General features: G+C 41.5%; 1 protein-coding gene across 1 annotated transcript in view; it reads left to right on the plus strand.

Annotated features, from left to right (window-relative positions):
• The first annotated feature begins 520 nt into the window (after window positions 1-520).
• The window catches only part of nsfa (N-ethylmaleimide-sensitive factor a), a 157,160-nt gene continuing 131,200 nt past the window's right edge, over window positions 521-26,480 (plus strand). The window contains exons 1-3 of the mRNA XM_078424925.1: window positions 521-666; window positions 5,299-5,384; window positions 22,992-23,091. Coding sequence (XP_078281051.1) covers window positions 655-666; window positions 5,299-5,384; window positions 22,992-23,091 — 198 coding nt within the window. The 5' untranslated portion in view covers window positions 521-654. The remainder of the gene's footprint in view (window positions 667-5,298; window positions 5,385-22,991; window positions 23,092-26,480) is intronic.

Below are 26,480 nucleotides of genomic sequence, written 5' to 3' on the forward strand. Positions count from 1 at the left end.
GGGGTAGGCCATTTAGAACTGAGATGAGGAAAAACATTTTCAGTCAGAGAGTTGTGAATCTGTGGAATTCTCTGCCTCAGAAGGCAGTGGAGGCCAAATCTCTGAATGGATTCAAGAGAGAGCTGGTTAGAGCTCTTAAGGATAACGGAGTCAGGGGGTATGGGGAGAAGGCAGGAACGGGGTACTGATTGAGAATGATCAGCAATGATCACATTGAATGGCGGTGCTGGCTCGAAGGGCCGAATGGCATCCTCCTGCACCTATTGTCTATTGTCAAACGCAGGCAGGTGGGACTAGGGTAGATGGGACATGATGGCAAGTTGGGCCGAAGGGCCTGTTTCTACGCTGCGTGACTCCCTGATTAATGATAACGCGGGCTTGGAGAGATAGAGAGGCGTATGCAAGTTGAGATGATCAATAAATGATGGAGCAATGCAGTAACGCGCACTCACCGGCAGGCGCAGGCTCCACGTAAACATATCCAACTGGGCCGCAGGCAGTGACGGCGGGCGCGCTGACGTGAGGCGTCGACCTTATAAAGCGTGGCCGGGGTCCAAACGTGAGGAGGAAGAGGAGAGCTGGCCGGAGGAGAAGCTGAGGAGAAGTGCAGTGTCTCTTTCTCTTCCCCTTCCTTACTCCCCTCAAGCGTTCAAGATGGCAAGCCGGGTGAGTGTGACACCCTGGTGGCGGGCGTACGTGTGGGCTGTAAAGTGGTGTTGGTTGAGGCCAAAAAGGTTCCCGAGTCAGGCGCTGGGCTGAGGGCTGAGGGCTGAGGGCTGAGGGCTGAGGGCTGAGGGCTGAGGGCTGAGGGCTGAGGGCTGAGGGCTGAGGGCTGAGGGCTGAGGGCTGAGGGCTGAGGGCTGAGGTCGGTGCTGAGACAGTGTGGATGCACCAAACACTAGTACTGCAACCCCAAGCGCTGCTTTCCTCGTTATCCCCCCTCCACTCACCTCCTTCCCTGGTCACCGGCAGTGGCTGTAAAGCACACAGTTTGGGTTAGAGGAGGGAAGGGTGGGAATTGCAGAATTTAGCCTTCTAACTAGGCATCACACGTACACTCCCTGCTGCAGGATGCTTGCTGCGTTTGACAGCTGGTCTGAATGGGCAGAGAGAAATAAACTATCTCAATTATATGAAACGTACCATGTTGCATTGCACCAATTTGATTTTACTCCACGGATTCTGCAGTTTTAAAATGATATTTTGGAGATGATGATTGGTTTTAATGGGGTTAAAATCTGAGTAAAATCCGATCAACGTTTTGAATTTTGTTTAATGTAAACACCCTTGGAATGTACTGATCAGATGAAAGGGTTTAATTTCTAAATACCCCAGATGGTTTTAAAGATGAACGAAGAATGATTTGGTAGAGGGAAGTTTACACGTACGTCAGAAATGATTATCACTTTTTCGAATGTATTTTTTCATCCCATGGATCAGAATCATTATTCAGCTAATTTTGTTTGTGGCAAACTTACATTATGAGTGTTTGTAGACAGGGTTCTTGGACATTAATTTCCACACACTGAGAAATCATTTAACACCATGTTGCATACTTTTGCTTCTCATTCATTCTTATTCTGCCTGCTTTCAAATTTAAAGTAAACATGCTTGTGCTATTTTGCATAAATACTGTCTATAGGAACTTGTATATTACCCATTAAAAAAAAAAAATTGAACAAGCAATATCTGAAATTCAGCATAAAAGCAAAATGTTGGATGCAGAAAATGCTCGAAGCTGATGCTGCGGCATCTCTAATGAGGAAGGGGAGAGGATGTAAATGGTTTGAGAACTGGTCCCTTATACCAGTTTTTAGAGAAATATGACATCCTTGATCTGGCAAAAAGATACAATATTTACATATTTTACAAATGTGGTTCGTACTTCACTATTTTCTAAAATGGCTCAACTGTTACCTCAGAACAATAGTCAGTTGATAAATGGTGAATTATTAGTCATTATTCTCCAGAATCTTTTAAAATTAAAATTGTTGCCTTTATTAAACCTCAATTGGCAGGTGCTGAAAGACTTCCATTAATCTTGTAGCATTTTCTGTTTTGTGACCAATTATGGTTAATATTCTTTTTCACATTTTAGAGTGCCATTTCATTTTTGCTGCCAATTTGACATTTGTTCTGCATCTCTCTCCTGCTTTCCCGGATGTTGTTTTAAACGAATGGCTTGGTGTATTTTTCCTTCTGCTTGTAAGATTGTGATCCATTTTACATATTCCCCATTTGAGTTTGGTTGCAATAGTGCATTCTTATGATAATAGGAGTCATGAGAGAGCTAGATAGAGCTCTAAAGGATAGCGGAGTCAGGGGGTATGGGGAGAAGGCAGGAATGGGGTACTGATTGAGAATGATCAGCCATGATCATACTGAATGTTGGTGCTGGCTCGAAGGGCCAAATGGCCTACTCCTGCACCTATTGTCTATTGAGTATTTAGTTATCATATATACTGACAACAGAACAATGAAATTCTTACTTGCACTAGTTTAAAATACTCATTAGAGCAATACGCAAATAAATCAAATAATAAACAATCAATAATTTATTGAAGTAATACTAGTGTAAAAGAAAAAAACAGTCCATAGTGCCAACAAAGACACAATCCATTGATATTCAGATGTAATAGAATAATTTGTGTTTTCCTCAATACACTCACCTCGCTTGCTTGCAGGATCAGGAAACAGATAATATCTTTCAATCACAAGGTAGTTTGTAGTATGATTCAATCAAGAAATTATCAATAAGGTGCTGTGGGCCAGGCAGAGGGGTAGTGGAAAGTATAGTGTTTGTAATTTTAAGTTGAAGATCAGTGTTCCATCAAAGACTTTGGTAAAAGACACCACTGGATTTTGCTGGATCTTGGACATTGATGAGAGGGAATACAAGTAGATCAAGAGTTTAGTAACAAGGCGCCAGGTCAACAATCCCCCTCTCATTGGCAGTTAGACAAAGGTCCATGTTATTGACTTTAGGAGCCATGCTTCAGTCCACATCAATGGTACTGATGTGGAGATGGTGGAGAACTTTAAATTCCTAGGCATAAATATTACCAACAATTTGTCGTGTGCCACCACATTGAAGCTACGACCAAGAAAGCACTTTGTCGTCTTTGGAAGTCTGAGAAGTTTTGCTGTCTTCAATGACTCCTACCGACTTCTACAGAAGCTTCGGAGAAAGCATCCTTTTGGCAAGCTTCTTGTTTTGGCAACAGCTCTGCCCAAGATTGCAAGAAATTGCAGAGAGTTGTGGATGTAACCTAGGCTGTCAACAAACCGGCCTCTGCCCCCCACTTGACCCCCATCGCCTCTATCTACATTTCTCATTGCTCTCAGGAAAATACACAACATAATTAAGGACCATTTTTACTCCGGTCATTCCCTATTCTTCCCTCTCCTGTTGGGGGAGTGTGAAAGCTCACCCTGTAAACTAGGGTGCAATCGCAATCCAGCTCATTGCTAATTGGATTTTTTTCTTTATTATTTGCACTTTCTCTAACTGAAACGCTATAAAACCGTAACACTATATTTTTCTCTTTGCCCTACCTGCCGTACTTGTGAAATGGCTTGATTCTACTCGTATCTAATATGATTTGTCTTGTTCGGGCAGCACAGTGGCGTAGAGGTAGAGCCTTACAGTGCCAGAGACCCGGGTTCGATCCTGACTACGGGAGTTTGTAAGTTCTCCCTGTGACCGCATGGGTTTTCTCCGAGGGAGTGCGAGAGCACCACGAGGAAATCCACGCATCACAGGGAGAATGTACAAACTCCATGCAGACAGCACCCGTAATCAGGATCGAACGCTGTCTCTGGCGCTGTAAGGCAGCACCTCTACCACTACACACCTGTGCAGCCTCTTGGAAGACCTCTTGGAAGTATTTTCTTTGGTATTCTGTTCCATGCAGTTCTTGAAATAGGTCTTGATATCTTGTCAACATTTCTAGCGCAAAGTAGTATTTCAAGGTATGAGTTGTGAAGAGAGAAAGGATGCTATCCTTAGTATGCGGTTTGCAAGTACAAATCAGCCTTGAATTAATCTAGCACCAGAAGTTTCATACATTTGCAACAAATTATTTCTACGGTGGCGCAGCGGTAGAGTTGTTGCCTTACAGCGCTTACAGCACCAGAGACCCGGGTTCAATCCCGACCACAGGTGCTTGTCCGTACGGAGTTTGTACGTTTTCCCCTTGAACGCTTGGATTTTATCCGAGGAACGTTGGTTTCCTCCCACACTCCAAAATCATACAGATTTGTAGCTTAATTGGGTTGGTATAAATGTAATGTCCCTAGTGTGTGTAGGGTAGTGTTAATGTGCGGGGATCACTGGTCGGTGCAGACATGGTGTGCCGAAGGGCCTGTTTCTGCGCTGTATCTCTAAACTAGGGATTGGGTACAATTGGGTGCCCTCATGGGGGAAGTATTTGTCGCAACAATCTGTCTAGACCCCTGATGTGATAATTATGGTTTATTCATTCCTTGGGATTGTCTGTTGATTAAATAAGTCATTGATTGTAGCTTTAATTTCCTAGTGTGACATTTAAAAAGGGGTGCAGGAAATATTTGAGGGATTGCTTAAATTGGAAACTGAGCTAGCTTGGATGGAGTGCACGTTGTCCTGACCAGTGATCTTGTGGTTAAGCACTCTGATGTACAGCTTTGTGAATGGTCCTAGGAATTCATATGCGTTCATGATGTTATACCATATTGCCTCTTTTGACATTTGGTCAAACATTCCCTGTTTTGACTTTTGTCATTTAGACGTACATGAAAAGGACCGGTTTAGAGGGAATGGGCCAAATGCAGGCAGGTGGGACTGGCATTGATGGGACACGTTGGTCGGTGTGGGCAAGTTGGGCTGAAGGGCCTATTTCCACGACGTATGACTCTGATTCTACGGCCAATCAGATTGCAGAATCAGAAAATCCTGCTCCTTGTGTCAGTCAGATCCCAGAATCGATACTCACTGGGATAGTCTTCTTCAGACTGATGTAAGGGTCTCGACCCGAAACGTCACCCATTCCTTCTCTCCCGAGATGCTGCCTGACCTGCTGAGTTACTCCAGCATTTTGTGAATAAATTAATGTGAAAGGTATTCTGGAAACACTTTAAAAAAAAAAAAAATAGGTACGTTATTTAGCCATGAATTTTTCAGAAGCTGAAATCTTTCTGTACTTGTATAGCTGCCAGTGACTTGTGTAGCTTTCCAGGAGTCCTTGGTGCTCCTGTGACTTATGTGACTTAATGACTCATTGAAAAATATAACTAATTGGATCCCATTATTTCCCACAGACTATGCAAGCAGCGCGATGTCCCACAGATGAATTGTCATTGACCAACTGTGCTGTTGTGAATGAAAAAGATTTCCAGTCTGGCCAGTATGTATGATCTTTGTTAAATGTTTGTATGCAGTTTTATTCTATGCTTCAGTTTTTCAGTCACAGTTTGTTAAGATGTCAATATGAGACAATTATCTATGTGAGTACAGTAGCAGTTGTGTCCCACACCCAGCAAGAATTACAGTCACTGATGGACTGCTTCTATCGGGCTTGCAAGGACTTCGGGCTGACTATCAGCCTGAAGAGGCTGAACATCCTGGGGCAGGATACAGAGGCACCACCTGTCATCACCATTGACGACTACGAACTCGATGCCGTTCATCAGTTCACGTACCTTGGCTCCACCATCACCGACAACCTCTCCTTGGACACAGAGATTGACAAGAGGATCGGGAAGGCAGCCTCAACTCTCGCTCACCTCACAACTCGAGTGTGGACCAACCCAAAGCTGACAGTGAAGACAAAGATAGCAGTCTACAACGCCTGTGTCAACAGCATGCTGCTGTACGGCAGTGAGGCATGGACTACATATGCCAGACTGGAGAGTAGACTCAACACCTTCCACCTTAGAAGCATCCACCGTATCCTGGCAAAACAGAGTGTCCAACGTCGAGATTCTGTCTCACGCTGGCCTTCCGAGTATGTACACTCTTCTCAGGCTGCGGTGGCTGGGCCATGTCCACCACATGGAGGATGGCCGTATTCCAAAAGACATCCTCTATGGAGAGCTGACATCTGGGAGGAGAACCATCGGCCGCCCCCAGCTATGTTACAAGGATGTCTGCAAGAGAGATTTGAAGCCGCTCGACATCGATGTGGAGTCCTGGGAGAGCCTTGCAGGTGACTGTACGAGGTGGAGAGGTACCCTGAACCAACATCTCAAAATGGGGGGCAGAGAAACTGATGAACGCAGCGGCAGACAAGCTGACACGCAGAAAGGAGTGCAGCAACTTCAACAGACCAGAGACCACACACAAATGTGACCTTTGTGACAGAGACTGTCACTCCCACATTGGTCTCTTCAGCCACAAGCGACGCTGCTCTAGCTGAGGTGTGGAGCAAGCAGCCAACTAGGATGCATCACCCATGATCAACCATGACTGAGGGGGGCCTAAGGCAGTAGCCAGTACAAATAATAACATTTACCATTATCTAACTGGGTTGAAAGAATCCTTGAGTGATCCTGTGCAACATGTGTACTCTAAAGTTTTACCTAGAGTTTAAAGAATCTGTATTCCAGATAGTCCAGTCAGTTGGCTTTTTGTCTTCAGACCCCAAGGCTCAAATTTAATTGGATGTGAATGGAAGCAAATCCTTCCTCAGCTGTTTAATCCCTTGTGTGATCATCCTTTGCTCCTTGGTTGACCTAACACCTGCTGGCCCTTGCTTCACCTTTCCAACTCCCCCTTCCTTATACTGCATATCCTGCCTTTCACGCTCATCCTGATGGACTACTTTGACCTGAAATGCGGCACCTTTCATCTCCCAACCCTTGCCTCTCCCTCCCTGATGCCACGTGTCCTACTGACTTACAACAGTTTTTCTTTGGCTCCAGATTCCAGCATTTGCAGTCTCTTGTGTCTAGATATGAGTGTATGAACAGTTGCTACACCTCCTCTCATCCTTATGGGAATTCCGTGAGAGGAGATGTAGTCAAAGTACCATTGGGCTTGTAAGGAATATTAGCAGCTAGCCCTTCTAGAAAAAGAAAAGAGTCAGATATGTTAGAAATTGATTTAAACTTTTGCTCATTAGCACTGCTGTTAATTCCAAAAAGATAACATGAAGCCATGCTTTAAACTTGGGCAACTGCAATCTGCTATATTTGCCTTTAACTATGGACTTTGCAGCTGTGATCCTGTTGCTGTCAGAGTTTTGGACTGTCATAGAACATAGAATAATACCGCACAGGAACGGGCCCTTCGGCCCACGATATTTGTGCCGAACACGATGCCTAACTGATCTCATCTCCCTGCACAAGATCATTTCCCCTCTATTCTCTATAGTTTTATGTGCCTATCCAGAAGCCTCTTAAACACCACCAATGTATCTGCCTCGACCACTACCCCTGGCAATGCGTTCCAGGTCTCCACCACTCTCCTCTGTGTGGAAAAAAACTTGCCTCGCACATCTCCGTGAATCTTTCCTCCTTTCACCTTATTAGCTATCCTCTTCACTCTGGGGGGGGGGGGGAGGTTCTGACTATCTCCCCTATCTATACCACTCATAATCTTATATACTTCTCTCAAGTCTCCCTGGACCACTGTTCTAGAGAAAACAATCCAAATCTATTCCACCTCTGTGATTCTTCCTGCCTTAGTGTGAAGAAGAGTCTCAACCCAAAACGTCATCTATTCCTTTTCCCCCAGAGATGCTGCCTGACCTGTTGAGTTACTCCAGCATTTTATGTCTATCTCCAAGTCTATTCAACTGCTCCCTGTAGCTGGAAACCCTCTAATCCAAGCAGCATTCTGGTAAACCACCTCTGCACCCTCTCCAAAGCTTCCATATCTTTCCTGTAATGGGGTGACCCAAATTGTACATGAGACATTAATCTGAGTTTCCCAGTGTGTTGGATGCGTCTGTTTAAGACAAGTAGTCTTGCTTTTCTTTATTTGTAGGTTTGATTGTTTCAAGGAAAGGCAGTGATTGGTTGAAGTGCAAGCTAACTTGGGTCATCTAGCTAGGTTGGTGCAGCCAGTGTTTCAGGTCCCGATCTGAAATGCCACCTGTTCATTTCCTCCCCATTTGGCTGCCTGACCCGCTGAGTTCCTCCAGCACTCTGTTTTGCTGTGAAATAAATTAGTTTCTTGTCTCAGCCATTATGCAAAAGGTAAAAACAATTTTTTTTTCTGCAGGAAGAGTCTTGATATCTAACCTGATAAAAAAATTGATCTGCGCCTTTCACTGGTTATTCCTGATTGGTGAGTCAGGAAAGGAGCTGTCTTACGTTTGTCACATGCTGCACTACAATTCATAGAGTCATACAGCACAGAAATTGATCCTTTGGCCAAACTCATCCATGCTGACCAAGGTGTCCCATCTAAGCTTATCCCATTTGCCAGCTTTTGGTCCATGTCCTTCTAAACCTGTTCAAGTGTCATTTAAATGCTATTATAATACATGCCTCAACTACCTCCCCTGGCAGCTTGTTCATATACCCACCCTCTTGAGTTTAAAGGTTATCTCTCAGGTTTGGTTAAAAATTGCCTGTCTCATCTTAAACATATGTCTTCAGGTTTTGATCCCCCTTCCCTGCGTAAAAAATTCTGTGCATTTCGCAATTTATTCCCCTCATGATCTTGTGCACCTCTATAAAATCGCCACTTAAAACTACTTGCACTCCAAGGAATAAAGTCCTAGCCTGCCCAACTTCTCCCTCAAACCTTGACAACATCCTCGTAAATCTTCTCTGCATTCTTTCCAGCTTAATGACATCCTTCCTATAGTAGGGTGACCAAAAATGAACACAGTGACCAAAAATGAACACAGTACGCCGTGTGGCCTCACCAATGTCTTGTACAACTGTAACGTATGTTCCGATGTCCATACTCTGTTCCATGACAGATGAAGGCCAATGTACCAAAAACCTTCTTAATCACCCATCTACCAGTGATGCTACTTTCAGAGAACTATGTATTTGCACTCCAAGATCTCTGCTCTCCAACACTCCCCAGGGCCCTGCCATTCATTGTGAAGGACTTTCTCTGGTTTGACTTCCCAAAATGAAGCATGTCACACTTATCTTCATTAAGCTCCATTAGCAATTCTTCAGCCCACTTCCCCTACGGACAAAGAGCCTGCAGTAATTAGTCACCGGCTATAAATGATAAACATCTTCACCATCTATAATACCATCCACTTTAGTGTCATCTGCAAACTTACTAATCATGCCTTGTACATTCTCATCCAAATCTATGATATAAATCTAAAGTTAAGGATTGCAGCATTAAAATTATGGGTCCATGGTTCAGCTTTTAATTTTTTTTAAATAAATTGATTTCTCATTGGTATCCATTGGATTTAAATGTGTTGAAAGATTAATTTTTTTCTCATTTGTTGGTTAGGTTACATAAGCCTTTGCTCCATTTGATCCCTATTTTGAAGCGTGACGAGCCAGCCAGGAATAAGGAAAACTCCTTATTACTCAAAAGGTGTTATTTAATCTTTCATTTCTGCCTGATGTCAAAGATAGTGAAGAAGGTTTCCGATCCGAAACGTCACCTATTCATTTTCTCCAGAGATGCTGCCTTACTCACTGAGTTACTCCCACATTTTGTGTCTATCTTGCAATTTGCTCATTGTTTGGCACCTTGAGAGAGACACAAGATTCATTTTAGTAGGGGAAATGAAATGTTGGTAATATGATTGTGCATTTTTATTTAGAAGTGCAAGTGGTTATACTATATTGGTTTTATTCATCCTTCTGTAATTATTTGTGGCTAAATGGACTAATTCCACACACTACCCACGAATGAATGGAATAAAAGGCACATGAAAATTAATATCCAACATGCTTTACAACATTTGTTTTCCACATTCAGCTATGAAAGCTTCTAATGAACTGTAAATTAGTATTGGCTTCCAATCCTCATGGATGTACTAATGTTAACTGTATCAGGACAGAGGGAAGTACAAGAATAGACCAGAATTAATTCTATTTTCTCCAGAGACCTAGGGGTGTAATCTGATCATGTTGATGTTAGTCACCTGCTGCATATGATATCATTGTTCTATTTATAGTTTTCATTCTGAATTTAAAGACAATTTTCATGTAGCATTTTAAAAATTGAGCATAATCTACAGTAAAGGCTTTACTTTGTTGAAAGTAGAAAGAAAGCTGAGTTTAACAATCTTAAAGAATCTCCTTGATCTGTGGAATTAGTTGGAGTTTTCTTTGTAATTGCATCAATGTACTGAGCCCAGGACAGATCTTCAGAGCTATGCGCACCCAGGAATTTGAAGCTGTTGCCTCTCTCTGCTGCTATCCCATCGATGAAGATGGGTTCATGGATCCTCAGCACCGTTATCAATCAGGTTATCTATCGCCCTCCTGTACTCTGGCCCATTTTTCATCCAACCACAATGGTATTGTCGTTGAATTTAAAGATGGCATGGGTTTAAAGAGAGTGGAGCAGGGGACTGCGCACACAGCCTTGATATGCTTCTGTGTTGGTCTTTTGAGGAAGAGGTGTTATTGTTGATTGCGGTCTGCCGATGAGGAAGTTGAGGATCCAATTGCATAGGGACGAGTCCTAGTTCCCCGAGTTTGATGACATATTTAGGGACGATAATGGTGTTAATGCTCTACCATAGTCGAAAAACAGGAGCCTGAAGTACACGTTCATATTGCTCAAATGATCAAGTGCAGAGTGGAGATTACCTCCCGTCTTGATCGGTTATGGCGGTAAGTGAATTGTAGAGAATCTGGGTCCATACTAAGGCAGGACTTGATAGGTGTCATAACCAACCTCTCAAAGCGCTTCACCACCATGGACATCATTGCCACGGGTTGGTAGACATGTATCCTTGCTCTTCTTTGGCACATTACTGATGTCCATTAAAGTAGACGGGGACCTGAGAACTTGGGAATGAGATGTCGAAGATGTCCAAAAAAAACAAACCATAAAAACAAACTTGCGTAGTAAACGTGCGGAGTGTTGTAGAACAGAGCATCGGGGTGCAGGGACACTGTGCACAATTGTAAAAGCTGATTCAGCCAGACAGAGTGATTAAGAAGGTGCTTGGCATGTTTGCATTCATAAGTCAGATGTGCAGGAGTTGGGATGCCATGTTACAGCTGCGCAAGATGTAGGTAAGACCACTTTGGGAGTACTGTTACAGTTCTGATTGCCCTGCAATAGGAAGGATGTCATTAAATTGGAAAGGTGCAAGAACAATTTACAAGGATGTTACTGGATCAAGAGGGTTTGAGTTTAAGAAAGGCTAGGTTGGCTGTGTCACGAGTGTGGGAGGCTGAGGGCAGACCTAATAGAGTCATATGAAATCATGAGCACAGAAAAGATCTTTTACCCAACTTGAGGGAGTCTAAAACTAGAGGACATATGTTTAAGATCAGTGTTGAAAGATTTAAATGCGACCCGAGCAGTAATTTTTTCACATAGGTGGGTACATGGAACTAGCTGCCAGATTAAGTGGCAGTGGTGGATACAATTACGGCATTAAAAAGACTCTTGCATGGGTATGGATAAGAAAGGTTTGGAGAGACACATGTCAAGTGAGCAAGTATGCCGAAGGGTCTGTTTCTGTCGGTTAAGCTCTGTGACTGAAAGATAGTGGCTTGCTGAATTGAGGTAATTGCAATGAAAATGGATTGATTTACTGACAAAGAATTGTGGAGATATATGGGTCATTTTCAGACTGGTTAATTGTAATTGATTTAATTCCACAGCGATTGGTGCTGGGGCCTCCGCTTTCTTTAGCATACTTGGAAGGAGGAGAAAATATATTGTATCCAAGTTTGGTGCTGATATGAAGACTGGAAAAAGAAGTTGAAGGGACATAAAAGATCAAAAGGAATGCAAAGGTATATGGTTTAAAGTAGCCAAATGAGGCTATTCATTTTGAGAATAGTAGAGGAGTATATTATTTGGTAGCGTTAGATTAATGAAAGCCGATGTTCAGAGACCCGAATGTCCTTGTGTCAGGAATACAATTTGAATGTAGGTTCAATAAGCAATTAGGACGACATGGAATTTCTGTCCTTTGTTACAAGGTGGAAGGAGTGTAAAAGGCCAGGCTTGCTGCTGTTATACAGGGCCTTTGTTACAAGGTGGAAGGGAGTGTAAAAGGCAAGGCTTGCTGCTGTTATACAGGGCCTTTATTACAAGGTGGAAGGAGTGTAAAAGGCAAGGCTTGCTGCTGTTATACAGGGTTATGGCATTGTTACACTTGGAGTAATCTGTTCAATCGTTGTGATCTTCCTTAAAGAATTCACGTGCCTTGGAAGCAGCAGAGATTTTTTTTGGTATGAATGTTTGTTACTATTAGGAAAATTTAAGTTGAGTCTGGGTGTTTAAGGTTTGAAGAGTGAGAGGTGATCTCTTTTGAGCATACAAATTTCTGAGGACTCTTGAAGCGGTAGATGCTGTGAGGATGTTTTCTCTGATGAGGTAATGACAAATTGGGGCTTATAGGTTCAGAATGATGATGCAAGGGTGAAGTGGGGAAGATTTTATGTTTTAAGTGAATCTTTGCTGTTCTCAACCTCAAACTGAGGTTGTAGTCATTAAATATTTTTGAAATTGTGGTAAGCTTTTGGTATTGATGTATCTGAGGTTCATGTAAGAAAATAACTGCAGATGCTGGTACAAATCGAAGGTATCAAAGGTATCGAAGGTATGTGAGGTTCATGGTGATTGGACCAATAATCAGATCAACCTAGTGAACAGTGGAAGCAGCTTGAGAAGATGTTTGGCTTATTCCTACACCAAATTTTTTGTTCTCAAATGGTGGGTGGTTCTTGGTTCAATAGATTTGATTCCTACTCTTCTGTGAACTGGGTTTTATACAACCATAGCAATTAATGCAACATTTCAGTCTGTTTACTTCATATTCTCATCGAGACCTTTTATTCTAATCTCGCCCACTTCCAATCAACTCTGTTTCCTGGCAACCCATTGCAAGCTGAATTGGTACAATTGCAACTTGCTGGTATTTTTTTTAACTCTTAAGCTTTAGACTTGCATTTGCTTCACCAAGGTTCTTTTTTCTATTTTTATAGTGTCTGATTCTGACTTGTCTTAAGGCATCTCTAATATAATGCCTTTGTTACTGCTGGACATGACTATGGCAACATTCTTTTGGTTCACCACCTCTCTGCTGTGCAATATTAACTAACTGTAGGAGAGCTGAGGGACTGTGCATTGACAAAATGGGTGGTCATTTAGTTGATTAAATAATTTGCTTAAATAAATTATTGAAAAATAATTTCCCTTTTCTTCGTATTGTTTTCTGCAAGTAGATGTACTATTTTTGTTGACCATATGAGAATTGGATTATAACTTCAGTGTTGGGTATCAGATTTCTCGTGATCTTCATTTTAATGGTTGAAAAGGTGTATATTCACACGGTCAAATTTCAACTTATTAACTTTGGTTTGGGATGTAGCTGCCGGAGTGAGGTTTGTAATTAACACTGACAATGCATCATTCACTTCACTGCAGGCTTCCAGTCTGAAATTGCTGTACCCATGTGTGTGAATTAATTTGCAATTTTGCTCCCAAAATGGCAGATTTTTTATGATGAATGATGCTATCCAGGTTAATGTCTGCACATCTGCTATGTTTTTCTTAAATCTGCATCCAGCTGCTGAGTAAGAAACTTATTCTACCTTGAAATCCTCAAATTTAACGCACCCTGGCATATCTTTTCCTAAAGTAATAAAATTAAAAATATTTTGCTGAATGTAATGTCTACTCTAGTATGGGCATGTAAAACAGAGATACAACAGTAAAACATAGATGTGGCACAACTAATTTACTCCAGGACATCATAGCCCCTTCCAAAATGCAGACTACTTTGTACATTGACTCAATTTTCATTGGTTCTTGTCTGGCAATTATGTTCACAAGACGCCAAAGCCATATTCTTATGTCATTTAATAATGAATATTTAAATCATACAGACCCTCCCCATCTTTTGAAAACCTGACTTATATACCCTCCTGACAAAAAAAAACCTTTCGGGAGACTAGTGGAATAGATTGGTCGGCTGTCGTAGGGCTGCAGATATCTTTTATGAACTGTTCACTTTACAAACAATTCACAGAAACAGAACACTGTCATAACTTGGGGAAGGATTTTTATTAGTATATATTGGGTCAGTGGGTTGCTTGGTTGAAGAATTTTAATTCGTAGAGTAACAACAGTATTGCTATCAATTAGTTCATTTGGTAGTCCACAAAGGTATTGCTTGTTCTTGATTATGAGCAGGTAACTGATCCATTAATTGTACTGGAAATACAGAATTGTTCATGAAGACTACGGATTTTGAATTATTGTTGCAGCCAATGTTTTTGTGATATGATCCAATGGCAACCTTGGCATCTCTTCAAAAGGCCCTGGATGATGTGACTTGATTTTTTTTTCATTCTATGAGCATAAGAGATGTAATACATGCACATTTACATTTTGTTTAGCAGATTTGAGATTAGCTACAGATTTACTAGATAAAAATAGGAATTTCTGTGCAAATGCCTAGCACATCAAAGATCATTTCAGTGCTTTTGCGGATGGCATTTTGAATATTAAAATAAGGTTGTAGGTGGATGCTTTTATGTTTGAAAGTGATTTGAGTTTATGTAACTGCATAAATCATTCATTCCTTGCGTTCTTTCCCAGATGAGTAATTGTCCGTTGCACCAAGTATATCCTTGTTGCAGGACTGTGCTCCTTTTAATTTGCAGTGTGGAAAGAAACCATTTGTTCGCCTGATTTCTGTCAATGTTGCAGAAAATGCAAGGCTCTTTCTTTATGTGCGATAACCTTGATTCTTTTATTATTTTGCTTTTATCTAGCTTCTGTAAATGCCAGTGTGTTTGGTAGATTTGGTTTTGTGTGTGTAAAAGAATACTGGGCTTCGTTGACTGATATTTTGGAGAGTTGTGTAATCTTGAATAAAGGTAGCACAGCTGATGTGGCTACAGAGACACAAGGCTTGAATAAAGTGGATGTAGAGAGGATGTTACCACTAGTGGGCGAGTCTAGGACCGGAGGCCATAGCCTCAGAATAAAAGAACGTCCCTTTAGGATGGAGATGATGAGGAATTTCTTTGGTCAGAGGGTTGTGAATCTGGAATTCATTGCCACAGCTGGCTGTGGAGGCCAAATCAATGGATATTTTTGAGGCAGGGATTGATAGATTCTTGATTGGTATGGGTGATGGGGAGAAGGCAGGAGAGTGGGGTTGAGAAGGAAAGATAGATCAGCCATGATTGAATGACAGAGTGGACTTAAATGGCCAAATTCTGCTCCTATCACCCATGAACTTATGAACAATGAACTGCAGTTTCTGGAATCGTAAAGAAAACACTAAGTGTTGGAGGAACTTGGCGGGATAGGCAGCATCTTTAGAGGGAATGGACAGGCGAAGTTTAGGTTGGGACTCTTCAGATTGATTAGTGGGGGGGAGAGAAAGATGGAAAGAGGGAGGAACTATGCTTGGCAAGTGATAGGTGAGGGGGTTGGATTGGCAGATGGATGGAGTAAGTGACAAAGGAGGTGAAAGGGTGTTTGAGAAGAGGGTTGAAATGTAAAGCCAGAGGGAGATATACAAGTGGAAGGGGGAATTAATAAGGGGAGAGAGTGGGGGATAAATGGGAAATGGGGCCTCTGAGATGGGACATTAGTGTATGAAAGGGGGGAAAGGAGCAGGGTTTATGAGAGTTGGAGATGGTGTGATAAATGCATGCACACCAGGGTGGGGGTATAGGAAAGAGAGAGGGGATAGGGGGGGTATTACTCTGAATTGGGGAATTCAGTGTTCATACTGTTGGATTGTTGTCGACCCAGCCTCAGTATTTGACTGTTTTTGCAATGTCTGATTTTGGTGGGTTTTTTTGGATGCAAGTAATGACACTTACTAATTAGAGTTGATGAGTTTCCTGGGCCAGGAGCAGAATTAATATCAGCATGCCATCACTGATGATGTTCAGCTGTAACTGTTCTCAAATTCCTGGCTGAATTGTGAAGCTATGATTCAAGCTGGTTGTTGTGCAGCTGACCTAGTGCAGAACAAATTCACAATCCACAACTCTGCCTCTGTTTTATTGAACCCAGTGTACAATATGCCATTATTTTCTATGATTTACTGATTTTGTACGTTTGAATTGTATCTAATTTTGGAAAAGCAGGGATTTTTTCTGTGGATCTTTAGCAAAATTTCATTGCTGCCGCAGAAATACCCAGGGATAATTTTATAAATCAATTGGAATTCCGCTGCACACCTTCCCAAATTGTAGAATGTTAAAGTTGCAAAAGACAAATAGGACATAGTTTGTCTGACAATTGTCAGCATGGATTTTCCTGGCCAAAAATTATTGGGCACTTTGATTTAAAATGTCATCTCTCATTCATTGAGTGAAACCCTCTCAGCCAGGCCTACTTTTAAATAAGTGTTATGTTAAAATAAAATGAAGGGTAAAAAAGCAAACATTCCTTACTATTTCTTTGATTTGTTAGGAAAATGTACTACAATTTTATTTATGATTGTTTTGAATGATTCAGTGGCAATAAAAGCATGACTATGGTGCCAAGGATTTTGGTAGTAGCCAGATATAGGATAGACTAGAGGCACAAGGAACTGCAGATGCGAGAATCTTGCATAGAACACAGTGCTGACCCACCATGTAGAACTCAATGGGTCAGGCCGCATCTCAGGAGGCCGTGAATAGATGACTTCTTGGGTTGGGATCCTTCTTCAGACTAATGCTACTAACTTAGCTGTCAAACGATACTGCACATTCCCCATCTTTCCATTCTCTAAGGTTGTAGGGTTTCTTTAGTTACTGCTAGAGTTGGATTAATAATCCATTGAGGAACAATATATAATTGGAAAACATGAGTAAAAGGTTCATGTATCTTGGCTCTATTTATTATTTGAGAACTCCGGTTGTATAAAAGCTCAATATCTATTTAGTAATGGAATATTGATTTATGCAAAACACAGAACTCTTTTCTTGTTTCTTAATTGAATCTGTATCTTAACTGTTGGATTATAATCTTGAGGAAAATAGTCTATTTGATATTTGTACCATCAGAATGGAGGTGTGGTTGGGCATTTAGGACATAGAATAGCACAGGAACAGGCACTTTGGCCCAGAAAATTGTGGATAAATGTGATGTTATCCATTTTGGTGGCAAGAACAAGAAAGCAGATTATTGTCTAAATAGTGTCATATTAGGAAAAGGGAAAGTGCAACGAGACCTGGGAGTACATCAGTCACCAAGTAAGCATGCAGGTACAGCAGGCAGTGAAGAAAGCTAATGGCATGTTGGCCTTCATAACGAAGGGTTGAGTATAGGAGCAAAGAGGTCCTTCTGCAGTTGTACAGGGCCCTGGTGAGACCACACCTGGAGTATTGTGTGCAGTTTTGGTCTCCCAATTTGAGGAAGGACATTCTTGCTATCGAGGGAATGCAGCGAGGTTAATTCCCGGGATGGCGGGAGTGTCATATGATGAAAGAAAGGAACAACTGGACTTGTATTCACTGGAATTTAGAAGGATGAGAGGGGATCTTATAGAAACATATAAAATTATTAAAGGATTGGATAAACTAGATGCAGGAAACGTGTTCACGATGTTGGGGAGTCCAGAACCAGGGGCCACAGTTTAAGAATAAGGGGTAGGCCATTTAGAACTGAGATAAGGAAAAACGTTTTTACCCAGAGAGTTGTGAATTTGTGGAATTCTCTGCCTCAGAAGGCAGTGGAGACCGATTCACTGGATGCATTCAAAAGAGTGTTAAATAGAGCTCTTGGGGCTAGTGGAATCAAGGGATATGGGGAGAAGGCAGCAACGGGGTACTGATTGTGGATGATCAGCCATGATCACATTGAATGGCTCGAAGGGCCGAATGGCCTACACCCATTTTTTATGTGTTGGCGAAAGTGATGGCCCTTGACAATCCATTGCTTGAGATTATTGAGTCACTGACTTGCTCAAATCTCATGCTGAAGATAAGCAATGAAGATCTTATGGTACTCGAAAAACAGATGTTAGAAGATGAAAAAGAATGAGAAGTTGAAACGCCAGATCCAGGGAAAAAAAAAATCACCACTGAAGGAAAGGCATTAGCTTTGAAGAAATTTGAAGGAGGTTTGACAAGCTGAAAGAGCAAGACACTAATTTACCAAGATGCACCAAGGTTTGTTGGAGTGTTATCAAGTTTTCGATGCTACAAAGACAAATTAGAGGAAAAAGGAAAAGCAACAGTTACATTTTTGCTTTGTATTTTTAAAAGTTTTTAAGGAGATCAGAGCTCATTGCCTCTGCCTCAGCAGCATCTCTAGAACCTGTTACATCTGCCTCAATACTGTGGAGATGTGGTCATTTTCTCGAGTGATTTCATGTATATAGAAACATATTTTCCAACAAAATGGACTTATGGATGACTGTAAAAACAGAACCCATTTGTAACCCGGGGATGGCCTGTGCTAAAACAATTACTAAAACAAGTTGGTATATTACCCATACAAGGTGAATGGCTAGATATGTAATATTGAACTATCCAGATCCTCTGACCTTTCCCTAGCAATGGGGGCTTCCACTTGACTCTTCACTGTTGGTCTCTTATGTCCTGGACATAGAATGCTCTCTTTATGTAAGTTGGTTTCCATGGAGATGTTGCTTGCTAGTGTGAACTTTGTCCTTCCATGAAGAGTTGTTAATTTACTTGTTGGGGTTAGCCCTTGATTAGTTTTTAGTCTCGACATGATTGATCAGTTCAGTTTTAATGCTCTCTTGATTAGTACAATTTGTAACTTGTCAGCACCAAATGACTTAATCTGTCTGTCCACTAATTTGATCATGATTACATTTTAACCTTGTCTGTTTCCTTCGCATGCTGTTTTGTGCTGTGTGAAAATTGCCTTCCCAGCTCCTTGGGATATAATCCTGATGTTCGATTTATGCTACTGTGAGTCCAGAACACAGCTTCGCCCCTTGAACCTCAAATCCATCTTCCACAAACCCCGATTACACTATCACACACTTTCTGTTTGGTGGTGACCAGAACTGTACATAAAACTCTAGGCTTGGTATGATCTGCAAACCAAAGGAGGCTGCGACGGATAGTTCACACAGCTGAGAGGGTTGTTGGCTGCAACCTCCCCCCCCCATTGACGAACTGTACACTGCAAGGGCCAGGAAGCGAGGGGGCAAGATCATCTCTGACCCCTCTCACCCTGGCCACAAACTCTTTGAAGCACTTCCCTCTGGAAGGCGACTCCGGACTGTCAAAGCAGCCACAGACATAAAAACAGCTTTTTTCCACGAGTGGTAATTCTACTCAATAACCAAAGTCTGCAGTGTCTTTTTTGCTCTGGTTTATTTCCACCCACTTGTTTAGACCGTAATGGTGTATCCTTATTGTTTTGATGTGTTATGCTTTATTCTTAATTGTTAACTGTATGTTTGTGTCCTGCCTGACAATTGCCGTTGGCTGAGTGGTCTATTGCTGCTGTCCACTGTTCTGACTGTGTCAGTCATTGACATCATTTTATTTTCTCAGCTCCAGTTAAGCAACTTTGCCCTGTCTTTAGAAAATCTGACAAAAAGCCTATTTGGCCAATTGGGTCACAATTTTAGTTTAGCTTTAGAATTTTGCATTCCATCTCCTTGTAAATACCGACTTTTGTATGATGTACTGTATCCTTGTAATAAGTTGACTTTGTATTCACTGTCATTGTTGATGGATTCATCATTATATATTTTGATGCGTCCTGTTTATGCTTCTAGGTCTTGAGCTATAATTCCAGTCTCATTGCTAATTAATTGACTAGTAGAAATAAATAGATACTCATTTTTTATAACTGTTTCTTATTTAATCACCATCCACCTTTGGTACACAGGATGCAGCCATATTGTTTTTATGTGAAGACAAAATACAGAATAACAGATAGCTCTAATCTTTGTCAGTGTAAAGATAATCTCCATTTTTGCCCTAATGAAGATGCATTCTTTAGCGGAGGAATCATTAAAATTAAAAGCAGATTTTCAAGCTATTGTTTAAAGTGACTCAAAGACTTGTGTGCATCATTGCACCATTAATTCGATTAACCAATCATTTGAACATACAAGGTCATGAAACCTCTAGGCCAAAGAGAAAAGGAATTTTGTCTCTGGCCTTCTGGATATGTACAGGAAGTAGCTTCCATTTACCTCTTGATTGTTGTGTAAAGATGGTAACTGTTCAAAACAAGTTGGTGGATTTGGTGGTCTTTCCTATCCAACTGAAGCTATCAATTTATGCCACTGAGACAGATCCATTGGACATGGTTTTCTACACTACCTACCTTTAATGCAGTTGAGTATGGCTAGTTTAAACAATAGCATGCTAAAAAGTATAATAATTTCACTGTGCCAGTGATTAACTGTACTTATTGTTAGCTTTTATATTATAATGTCATCATTTGCTTTCAGTTGCCCTGCAATATCACAGTCGCTTGAGTTCCTAAATGCTTAGACAGTTTTGTGTAAGGAATAAAGGCTATATTTGTCCATCTTATTTTTCGCCAATGGGCAAGAAGTTTGCTGGTTTAAATTTTCATTATTCAGATCTAATTCACCCTTTCTACATTGCTGTATGAACCAACATTTTCCTGCTAATGTGTCAAGCAGATTAATATTTGTAATCTACATTTTATTGATGTTGTTGAGAAGCAAAAGCTTATTTTTGGGTGAGAATTTATATTTAAACGATTGCAAAGAGCAATGCGTTTTCAATCTTGATTTTAACACTATAACTATATTTGTAATTGATTTGAATTTTACGCTGATACCAAATTATTATATGCAGTTCACATAGTTGCTTCAGTGTTTCTCATGCTAGTCTTGTTAAGCCAGATTTTCAGCTTGTGATTTAGTCTTCGTTCAGTACTAGCTTCACAGGAGCAGTGGGGAGGCAGAATTTCTATATTTTTCTTGCATTCAGGTCTGCTGCCAGATGCAGCTGTCTCAAACCTTTTTTTTGAGACGATTGACCTTGAAAGATTGCTGATGCGTATTTTACTGTATGATATATTGCTTTCTCACACTGACCAGTGCTATGCAAGCAAAATTAAGGAAATGTAATTTGACCAGATGCCAGATATTGTTCCAAGGCCAGAGCTATTGTGCCAGTGGTAATTCTTCAGTCTCGGACTTAATAGACTGTGACGCAGTTTCTGATTTATAGCTAAATCTCCTTATGTCTAAGTCTGAGTAAAACAGAAGCACCCAGCAAAAATGAGAATTAATGCTTGATGACAGTTACATTTTACAGTCAATGAAGGCTTATAGCTTAAATATCTCCTTGGTACATTAAGCTTTATTGAAATATTACCAAGGGCATTGTTTTAGGCATTTTCAAAAAACATGCTGTATGTAAACTACATGTTTCTCAGTAAATTAAAACTTCAGTGTGACATTGGTGCAAATCAGGGGGCGAGGAAACAAAATCTGGATTCAAGGCCTAGCTTGAAATGGAGTGGAAGAGCCTGACTTTCTCAAATTGCAAATAAGATATTGATGTTCATAGCAAATTCCCTTCTGATAGCATTTATTTTTATTTTGTCTTTACTGTGATACATTTAACATTTGATTATAACCCAGTGAGCAATTTTACATATAGTTGTGCTTTAGTCTCTGCATAGAAAACCTTTTTGCTGCATTTCATCAATTTCAGAATATGTCTAATTAATTTCTGAGCAAGACAAACTTTTAAAATGCAAATGCAAAATACTGCTCGCTATGATTACCCACAATGCCATAATTGTGTTGATTTGCTATGGATGTCAGATGGGAAAAAAAATGCTTAAGCTCTGAGACAACCTGGAGTTGAATAGCCCAACAGCAATCAACATGTGGCTATAATGTTGTTAATGGCTCAGATGTGAGAAAGGATTAAATTAGCAAGATTGAAGCTAAACAAAGTGTTAGTAAGCTATAAGTTTAATTCGGTTTGTGCAAAGTTACTGTCTCATTAAACTCCAGTGTGGTGACTGACACCACTTCCAGCCCAGCTAGTGTCGTCTTGCTTTGCTTTGCAGCCTTGGACACAAACATCTTCTCTTCCCCCTCCAGTGATATGTCATCCTTCCTGAACGGGCATGATCAGGAGTGCACGCAGGTTTTTTTTGTTTACAGCATGGAAACAGGCCCTCCGGCCCACCGAGTCTGCACAGACCAGTGATCTCCCACACATTATCCTACATACGCACGGGCAATTTACACTTGTACCAGGCCAATTAACCTACAAACCTGTATGTCTTTGGAGTGTGGGACGAAACTGGAGATCCCAGCGAAAACCCATGTGGGTCACGGGGAGATGGAACCCGGGTCTCTGGCGCTGTAAGGCAGCGACTCTACCACTGCTTCACTGTGCCACCTGTCTTTAATCATCTCATCTGTTGTGTTTTTTACCTAATGGAATATAGGCGTTTGCTAATGCGTTGCTGAAATCTATATGGGCCATGTAAAACATCCTACTCTGAGTTGATTTTATAACTTTCTCAAAATTTATTTTTGAGTAAAAAATTCCAGCTCAGTATTGGAAACAAATTATTGACATTGTTTATGGAACACTGACGACGTGGTGAGAAATGGAGAGTTTGACTGAAGGGATTTGCTGGAAGGATTGTTTCCTAAAGGACCTGGAAGATGCGATGCAAGGCTGGTTGTTGTCCCCGTGGTAAATTGCGGCTTTGTAGTTCATGGCAGCATCCAGGAGTGCTGCAGTGACTGAGTACTGGTGCAACCTGCTTTTTAAAGGCTTACTGTCATCCCTGCATGATGTTCTAATTGTGCATGCACTCTGCAGGAATCACAGCGTCTTTGGACATGTTCAGCTTCATCAACTAATGAACTTTAGTTTCACCATATGGATTTGATTTTCAAGTGCCTCACCATCTTGTTTCTTCATTCTAGACATGTGCTCGTTAAAACCAGTCCAAATCACAAATTTGTCTTCACGGCGAAAAGTCATTCCACTGTGCCTCAAGGGAGGATTGCCTTCAGCCTGCCACAGGTAAGGATGGTTACTTTGTGTTGGGTACGCCATTAATCCTAACTTATCAAAAGAAGGCTGCAGTGATGAAATGACAGGTCAACACAAAATGCTGGTGTAACTCAGCGGGTCAGGAAGCATTTCTGGATAGAAGGAATGGGTGATGTTTCGGGTCGAGACCCTTCAGACTGATGTCAGGGGAGGGGGGCGGGACAAAGATAGAATATAGTCTGAGACAGTAAGACTAGTGGGAGAACTGGGAAGAGGGAGGGGATGGAGAGAGAGGGAAAGCAAGGGCTACTTGAAGGTATAGAAGTCAATGTTCATACCGCTGGGGTGTAAGCTACCCAAGCGAGATATGAGGTGCTGTTCCTCCAATTTGTGCTGGGCCTCATTCTGACAATGGAGGAGGCCCAGGACAGAAAGGTCAGATTGGGAGGGGGAGTTGAAGTGCTGAACAATCGGGAGATCAGGTAGGTTAAGGCGCACTGAGCGGAGGTGTTCAGCGAAACGATCGCCGAGCCTGCGCTTGGTCTCACTGATGTCGAGAAGTTGACACCTGGAACAGCGGATACCGTAGATGAGGTTGGAGGAGGTGCAAGTGAACCTCTGGCTCACCTGGAAAGACTGTTGGGTCCTTGGATGGAGTTGATGGGGGAGGTAAAGGGACAGGTGTTGCACCTCCTGCAGTTGCTGGGGAAAGTACCTGGGTTGGGGGGTGAAGGGACGAGTTGACCAGGGAGTTTTGGAGGGAATGGTCTCTGCAGAAAGCAGAAAGGGGTGGAGATGGGAAGATGTGGCCAGTTGTGAGATCCCGTTGGTGGTGGCGAAAGTGTTGGAGGATTATCTGCTGTATGCGACGGCTGATGGGGAGGAAGGTAATCTGGCATGCTCAAGACCTTGGTGCTGGACTGGCAGACTTTCTGGACTATTGGATGTTATTACAATTAATACTGCAGACACTTTTAATTAAATTTATTAGCTATCATGTCGTTCAGTAGTAATTTCAGTGAACTGGAAAACAGAGCCAGTTACGTTTGATGGGAGTGTGGGAATTCGATCTGCGATGTGTTGGAGGGAATGCTGGAATTAGCAGCTGATGAGTCGGATGTTAGAACATCAGGACTGCTAAGTAGACAAAGTATATTATGCAAGTTTACTGTATATGCAAAACTGCTGTACCCAAGTCTTAAAATATGCTGTTACTTTTGAAGTTACTTAATCCTTGTTTTAATCGTTGGCTTTTAATCTGCATTTATCTTTGTCATTGGAGTCTGAGGATGCAGGAATCTGAAGCAAAAAAATAAACTGCTGGAGGAACTCGGCAGGTGGACCAGCATCTGTGGGGGTGGGGGCTTGGGGAATAATTCAGTTCAAGATTGAGAATGGGGAGAAAAAATAGTCAGAAGAAAGAGGGGAGGGTTGAGTCATTCATCTTGCTTCCTCCCACCTCCAATCTAATCTTGAACCGTGCCTACTTCAGCTGCTGTCTTTGTTGTATTCTAATTTTGCATTTAATCTTGGTTGAGGTCTTGGGTACTGGGAGCATCATCTTCTGACTGATTTCTGATTGTTTTGTAATTCTATTGCATCTTCCTCTAATCTATATGGTTATGGCAGTAAAATCAGTCTTGAAGAATCTACAATGTACTGTCTTTAAAGCATCAGCATCTTCCCTGGAGTGGGTCAGCATGGTCACCTGACTTGGAGTCCTAACGTTTCCAGATATTATAATCATATGCTTTATTATTTTTAAACAGAAAATTCTACCAAGCTATTCACAAGATTATCACCCAGAGCTGCCTTTAATATTAATGAAAGTGAATTTCCAAGTCCCTCTGCTCTTTAACATTCACATTGTTCTCATTTTATTCTACCAGCGTACATTCTGATATGCTGGTATTGAATATCATATATTTATCCATTACATTCTCTTGACAATATTCCCCACCAATATTATTTGATTTTCTGTAGTGTTCTTCCCATTAGGGTATTATTTGCACATTTTAATACCATCAAATCTAACTCTTTTATCCAAATGTTACAGGTGCATTTCAGAATTGAGTGCTGATTCCATTGCCAATTTTCATCCCTTGTATTTTTGAATTCTGTTTTAATCTTTTTCCAAATGATATCCCTGAATCTTCAGTTAATTTTGATTTGATACCTGCCCTTGTGGCCACCCTATGAATGTGTGCAAACTACATTTAACCCTACTTCTCTCCTCTTCCACTGTTTTTCTCATTCTGTTCTTATTGAGCCTCAATTTCTTTAAAGGCAGCTTTGGGAAGGCAACCTGCCACAAAGTCTGTGCCACAGCTGGTGACTTTATATTACACCTAGTTTAGGTCATCTTAGCATCCTCTGGAGCTTTGAATCGAGGCTTCAGCCCCATTCCTGCTGTAGTACAAACTATTGTTTGTACTCTGTTGCCTATCATTACTTCTAATAAATCATAATGGAATTTTACCTGTGTTTTTACTTTATTTCAATAATTTCAGATTTGTTTGGTTGAATTTTTTCATTTACCTGCGACAAGTCTATAGTATTTAAACTGACAGTCGGACTTGCCACTCATATTCATAAGTCCCCATACTCCCACAGTCACCTTCACTATAGTTCCTCCTCACCTAGCTCATGCCATCCTCTTTTCTTAATCTTTTCTTAATTTTGTCATATGTTCCATTGGTCCTCACTTTTCACCCCCACCTGCCTCTGCATCCAAGATATTTTCCTCTGTCCTTTCTGCCTGCTCTGCTGTGATCCCACCGTCAGTCAAATCTCCACCCCCTACCTCCCCCTCTCTCCCTTTTTTACTTTCCAAAGGGACTGGTCACTTTGTGACTCGCTGGTCAATTCATTCTTTCCCACCCATTCCTCCCATCCTCTGGCACTTTTTCCTGCAACTGTAAGAGTTGCAACACCATCACTACCCGTGGACCTAAAACAGGTCTTCCAGATGAGGCAGGGGTTCACCAGCACTTCTTCCAAACTAGCCCGCTGCATTTGGTGCTTGCGATGAGACCTTCCCAATATGGTGAATCCAACTGTAGACGAGGCAAATATTTAGCCGAGCACCTGCACTTTCTTTGCTAGGCCATCTAGAATTTCTGGTTACATGCCATTTTTACTTGTCCCCCAACTCCCACACTGAAGTGTCTGTCCTCTGCTTTTTCCATTGCTGCTAAGTGGCCAAACGTAAATTGGAAGAACATCTTGTATTCCGCTTTAATAGCTTACAACCCAATGATTTGAATTTGAAATTTGAATATTCAGGATAACTACACCCTCAAATGCTCTCCTCCGTGCATACTCACCTGTCCATCTAGTTTTCTTCTCCCTTTGTTCATCCCTCCCATCCCCTCCCCTCACCTGGTTCCACCTTCCCATTATTCTCTCCCAATCCCCAT

This window comes from Rhinoraja longicauda, chromosome 29 (assembly GCF_053455715.1).
Source record: "Rhinoraja longicauda isolate Sanriku21f chromosome 29, sRhiLon1.1, whole genome shotgun sequence".
Lineage (NCBI taxonomy): Eukaryota > Metazoa > Chordata > Chondrichthyes > Rajiformes > Arhynchobatidae > Rhinoraja > Rhinoraja longicauda.